This window comes from Pongo pygmaeus, chromosome 8, assembly GCF_028885625.2.
Source record: "Pongo pygmaeus isolate AG05252 chromosome 8, NHGRI_mPonPyg2-v2.0_pri, whole genome shotgun sequence".
NCBI classification, from domain to species: Eukaryota; Metazoa; Chordata; class Mammalia; order Primates; family Hominidae; genus Pongo; species Pongo pygmaeus.
This window is the reverse complement of record NC_072381.2, coordinates 93812263-93818882: the sequence shown is the minus strand read 5'-3', so window position 1 is coordinate 93818882 and position 6620 is coordinate 93812263. Positions and strand designations below refer to the sequence as shown.

The window sequence follows — 6620 nt, the reverse complement described above, 5'->3', positions numbered from 1 at the left end:
ATAATATATCCATGTAACAGAACTGCACTTGTACTCCCTGAATCTATAAAAATAATAAAAAAAGAATATTCGATTAGGGAAAAAATGATCTTACCAAAAATATCAATAGTGTTGAGGTTAAGAACGCTTGAGTCACAGGAAATATAAATGGTGAGGAATGTGGAATATAATCAGCAAAATTCCGATGGCATGAAACTACAACACAAACTACAGTTTCTTCAACAACAAAAACAACAATAAAGCCAGGTGTACTAACTCACACCTGTAATCCCAGCACTTTGGGAGGCTGAGGCGGGTGGATCACAAGGTCAAGATTTTGAGACCAGCCTGGCCAACACGGTGAAACCACATCTCTACTAAAAATACAAAATTAGCTGGGCATGGTGGTGTGCGCCTATAATCCCAGCTACTGGGGAGGCTGAGGCAGGAGAGTCGTTTGAACCCCAGAGGCAAAGATTACAGTGAGCTGAGATCATGCCACTGCACTCCAACCTGGGTGATAGAGCAAGACTCCGTCTCAGGAAAAAAAAAAAAAAAAGGGCAAGGGCAAATGGACCTATATATCTAAAGAAACATGAGACAACATCAAGTAATAAAAGATAAAGGCCTTATTTGAATTTCAATTTAAACAAACTATAAAACATTTTGACATTTATGAAATAATTGGAAATTTGAGCACTGGCTAGATATTTTTAAACTTTTAGATGTAATAACACTATTATTATGTTAAAACAGAGGCTTTATCTTTTAGCAATTCATCCTGAAATCCTCATGGATGAAATATGTGATGCTTGAGATTTGCTTCAAATTAAGATGAGAGAAGTGGCTAGAGATACAGATAAAACCAGATTATGAAACAAGGCTATGTATTGATAATAGTTGAAACTGAGTAATGCATACAAAGGGGATTATTAAACTGTTCTATCTAAAATTATATATGTTTAACAGTTTCTATTTTACAAAGGGAAAGGATAACTAGAGGAGAGGCAGTATTCAAAGTTGATTCCAGAGTCTCACTCCCTGGTTACTGGGAGAGCTTCATTAACTTGACACTTATTTGGCTCAGAGACATGGGGATGATGAATTTGAGTTTGAAATGATTGAGTTTGACATGGCAGGAGGTTGCCCAAGGAGTGATTACAGCAGGCAGATAGAAATAAACTCTTGAAAATTAGCTGATAAATTGATAGTTCAAATTAACAAATGGGAGATAGCAAAGCTGCTGTAGGAGCAATAAGATAGTATTTAATTGTGTTCAAAATCCAAACCAAAACTGCCTGTAGCTGCTGAGTACCGACTAAAAGAAAGGCAGTTAGCTGGAATAGCATAGGAGACTGCAAGAATCTAATGATTGTTCTTTTCTCGAGGGAGTAGAGTTGATAAAACATCTGAGTCCTCAACTGCTTCCACCACCATGAATGTTTGTAACTAGTCACCGACATGTTCATGTCAGTTTAGTAAAGTCTAACAACAAAGTTCACCGAAATATTGAAATAAAGGCTCCCAAGTTATCTTCTTTTAGCAATTTCTTGCTTAAAACAAATTAAGTTTGGGGCTTACTAACAAAGGTTGACGGATGTGACAGTATAATAAACATTGTTAACAAGTTTTTGTGAATACTCACTATGTTTTATACACTATGCTGGGTACAAGATATTCCTTATCTCATTTATATTTTATACATCAAACCCTAACATAGCATAATAGGTGTGATCTGAATAACTTAATTGCATAAAATATGAGGTCACAAATTTGTGGGGTTAATAAAATTTCCAAGGTAAGGCTGTGTGTGTTTAGAAATTTTGAAAGTTTGGGTGAGCCTTTTTTTTTGTTACTGATGGCAGTTGTACATCCTAATTGATATATCAATGGGGATGTTTCTGGATCCTGTGGTTTCCAGCACTGTGGCAGAGATTTCAAAAATAGTTTGGTTAGTTGGTGCCTATTTGGTGGTCAAGACCCAAAAACATGAGGGCAGAACAATAATAATAATAATAGAGCATACCCTTTTCATCCCAAATTCCTGAATCAGGGTTGACTTCATCTGTTGCTTCCCAAACTACACTTGCTCTCCACTCCCTGGGAAGTGAAAGTGAGTTGATTCAGTTTATATCCCAAGTGGCCTTTCCATGGGGTTAAATATGCAAAATAGCAAGTGATAGGCCCCACTACACAGATGGAAAAACTCAGCTTCATCAACAATAGAAAGCAATATACTCAGTATCAAGTGTACATAAGCAGAGTGAATATGAAGCCAACACTGTCCTTTAGTAACACTTATGACTCACAGCTCATATATAAGTGAATTCAGAAGAGAAACTGAATGGGAAAATGAGAAGTTTCACCTCCCCAGAAATATATTCTCTAGAATATAATCTATCTAGAAATATATTTCTAGATAAATTTCCAGGTGAAAAATCAAATTTCTTTAAATTAAAAAAATTCAAAATGACAAATGGAAGTTTGTTGATGCCAATATATTTCTAAAGTCAAAATTACAGAAAGAAGCACTGCATGTCAAACATTATGAAAATACTATGTATGAGAGAATAAAGTATTTTGGAAAAACAAATGGATAATTCTTTAAATCCAGGACTACTTTTTATCTTCTGATATCATAGAAACAATGTCATTGTAAACTTCTTGAGGGGCGTCCATTGCCCAGATAAAGTCCAAGTGATTGTAGAAAGGAATCTCCTTGTGGTAAATAACATTGGGGAGTTTTGGAAGCAAAAGGCCAACGTCTTGGGGGTCAGCCAACAGGTCCTTGCCACCGTTCCACACTGCAATTGGTACATTCATGGCTGTCACATTGTAGTAGGGAGGTTGGGACTAGAAAACAAAAGAGAAAGAACCAGCGTTTAGGTAACCACACTTTAAACCCAGTACTTAGTATTCAAGTAGAGTGTATAACATTAACTGACAGTTTTATAAGTGAATTCTAGCAATGATTGCGCAGAGAAAACCACCTTTATCCATAGAGCAAAGTGAATGCAATATGTTTTAGATAAGTGCTTCTCAAATTCTAATGGGCCTGTGAATCACCTGAAGATCTTGTTGAAGTAAAGATTCTGATTCAGTAGATCTGGGGAAGAGCCTGAGATTCTGCATTCATAGGTGATGCTGATGCCATTGGCTCCAAACCATGCTCTGAGTAGCAAGGCTTTAGACAGTAAGTCTTACAAATTAAGAACATAGATTGCAACTCAAGCTAAGGGAAATGGATTTGATTAGATTCTAATTGTTAATAGGTTGTTTCTACCCAAACCCTCTAAAATATGATCTCAAAATGTCCTGAGTCATTTATTTTGGCTTTGTATTGACTTCCTAGTTATGGTCAGGGGATAGGTCAGTTGTTTCAGTTATGGAGCCGTCATTATTGAATACTTACCTGAGTATTTTACAAAATGTTGCTTCAAATTCTGAGAAAGGGTATTATCATCCCCATGTCCTATTTCTCAAAAATCACAATTCACACATAGATTTTTAAAGAGGTTTACAAAGCAGAAAAAGGAATAAGAGAATTATCTCGAATTTTCTTGCTGCCCAGAGAGAATTTTGTTAGATTTTTTTAGGTCATAGTTTCAAGAATAGTAATCCAATATACTAAAAGTTTCTGTATTCTCACGTTTTGTGTAATAGCCAACTTGCCACAGCAAAATATTTTATGATATGTAATTTTCCCTAATATTTTCATGATTTCTATTATATTTCATAAATATTAGAGAAATGGGAGTGTGTGGAGAATATTCATAATTATAAACCCAGTTTATTTTACTTACATCCTATTATTCAAAGAGTTTTCTAGATGCTGGCCCCGGCTCTTAAATTAGTGTCATTGCTTCAGTTAGTTAAAGACCAACCTGGTATATTATTGGTTTAGTTGGAAGAAGGGTGGACTTGGGGACTGGGTTTCTTGTTCCTCTAAGCTGAAGTCCTCTGATTATGAGTATTAGAGCCCAGTAGAAAGAGAGACTCAAAGCAAGCCTGTGTTTTGGAGATTTGAGAAAGTAATGGTGGAGGAAAAAATGTTTTCAACAAAAGCTTGATCTCATGCTATTCTGAAAACTTTAAAGATATCAAAAATGCAAAATCAAGGTTGGGGGGCACCTTCTCTACACGTAGGACATTTTTGTGAAAACATATAAATTCCTTCTAAATTTTGAGTCGTGGAAACAAATGAAAATTAGTAGGGTTGTTCAGCTGCTACTTGGATGGAAAAATTGGATGTGGTGAAAAGGAAGAAGAGAAGGTTACAAAATACTATAGGGTGCTTCCCTTGTTCAAAAATAGTCAGTGATAACCTGAGAGCTTACCCTGAGCTAAGAGCTTATAGATATTATAGCACTAAATCCTGTCAACAACTTCCTGAGCCTGGGTGGAGAGATGAAGAAATGACTGCCCAAACTCATATTGACTGCAGATAAGATAAACTCCAAAGTCTGGATTCTAAGTACGACAAGTGTGAGGATTGCTTAATATGTCTGCCTATGCCAAAGGCCTCTGCCTATTGTAAAATATTTCCAGCCTTGACCTGCAAGCACAGCATCTTTTTCTTCTATTTGGGAATATATCCCAGTGAAATCACTCCTCTGGCTGTCAACAAAGGAAAGGGTATCGTTTAAGAAGACCAGAAATTCCATGAACAGTTAGAATTATTAGCTTATTATATCAGGTATTAGTACTTCAGAAAGGAGAGGACAGTGTGCTGGGGATCTGGGATATGGGACAGATCTGTGTAATGGCAATGGGTAGTGGTAAGTCCTGGGAAGTCTCTCACACATAGGGGTGTAGTACTTCGAGGGCAGCTTTGTAAACCTCTTTAAATGAGCGTAGCCGCCACAGCACGAATGCATAGTCATGTGGGAGAATGAGAGACAGCACATCAACATTCCTTTGGAAAATAGATGCGCAGTTAACATAATTTCTTCTTTAACATTTAAATAGTTGGTATTGTTGTTCAAAATGTGAATAATTCCAACTTTAAGAAGGTTACCTGATTATAGTGCATCTTATTCTGAACTGGGCTTCCCCAGTCATAAGCTTGGAATTTCCCAGACTTAACAGCCTAACATAGAGAAATGAAAAAGCAAACAAATAAAAATTATTATATTGTGAAAAATAAAATTCAAACATTTCCAGGCAGTTTATTTTCAATTTAAACAATTATTAAGAAACATTTTTCTCATTCCAAAAGATTATTAATAATCTAGGACAAGGTATTTATGTAAGTTTAAATGCAGCTTTGCTCAAAATAATTTTTCTTGCATGCCAAGTCACAAAAAGCATTTGCTGGGGGGAGGGACAGCATTAGGAGATATACCTAATGCTAAATGACGAGTTAGTGGGTGCAGCACACCAACATGGCACATGTATACATATGTAACAAATCTGCACATTGTGCACATGTACCCTAAAACTTAAAGTATAATAATAATAAAATATAAAAGAAAGCATTTTCTTCTTTGAAATAAATTCATAGTTATTTTTGTATGGTAGTCAGTGCCAGAAAAATTACCTTCCAGGTGTGCTCAGCAGGATATTTTAAGAATGTGTTTAGGTAAAGTGAAAAAGGTTGAGACCCACAAAATAAATTTTAACAGCATTTGGAAAAGGATACCTGGGTCCAATGGAACATGTTTTGAACAGAAGTTCCTGCTGGATTATGTGATAGATACACATCCAAGCGACTCTAGAAATCAACAGACACACATATTATATACATACTAAGACGCATACTCAGTTTCTTAAAAACAGTAAAGATTTATGTTTTCTGATTCAGGTCAAGTGTTTAAAGGTAGCATTTACTGGAAGGATATGAACAACACATTTGTATGTCACTTCAGAATTTGCAAAGTGCAATTGCATGTGTTAACCCATTTAATTTGTAGCTGCCTAATGAGGAGAACTTTTTAGTTCCATTTTATCAAAATGAAAATTGGGGCACAAAGAAGTTTAGAGAAATGTACAAGATCCACGCAGAATGGAGCCAGAAACTTTAATTTGGGTCTCTGAGTCTAAATTCTCAGCTTTTATGCTTCTCTACCCAGTGCTAGAGTGCTGTAGGTTAAATATTCACACACAGGCCTCTTGCTTTGCAGAACCCCAAGCAACAAACTGAAGTTTCTTTCTCCAGTTGCAGACGGCCACTTCATAGTGACTCTTAATGCCATTAATATAGCGGACTGTGGCCAGAGTGAAACAAATTGGCCATCTTCATTGGAGACTGAAGATGGTCTTCTGCAAATTATTATGCAGAGGATGAAATCTCTAATTTCCTTTGTTTCCTTTGTCTTATTTTACTATTATTTTTCTTATAAGACTCTCACTAATGGAATACAGTAATTTGTTCTGCCTTTTGTTCGTGTGATGAGGACAGGCTACTCTCTGTTAAACTCCACATATGGAATGACAAGTAACCACAACACTTCATAGAATTATACCTTCTTATCAATAGATGTAATTTTCTTAGGTGTTCAAGGGTATATAACTAAAGTGACAATTTGGAGTGGAGATAGTTGTCTATGAACAGTAGTAGAAAACCTTATATGCTATTACTATGTGCTATATGCTTTGTACAATGTTCTATATGCTTTAAACATACTAGCTCATTTGATCTT

At 35.9% G+C, this 6620-nt stretch overlaps 1 protein-coding gene across 1 annotated transcript in view; it reads right to left on the bottom strand.

The window, feature by feature from the left end:
- Positions 1–2462: 2462 nt before the first annotated feature.
- LIPF (lipase F, gastric type) overlaps positions 2463–6620 on the bottom strand; it is a 109589-nt gene continuing 105431 nt past the window's right edge. Inside the window, exons 20-22 of the mRNA XM_054435657.1 lie at positions 5621–5692; positions 4997–5068; positions 2463–2832 (exon numbers count right to left, since the gene is read on the bottom strand). Coding sequence (XP_054291632.1) covers positions 2596–2832; positions 4997–5068; positions 5621–5692 — 381 coding nt within the window. The 3' untranslated portion in view covers positions 2463–2595. The remainder of the gene's footprint in view (positions 2833–4996; positions 5069–5620; positions 5693–6620) is intronic.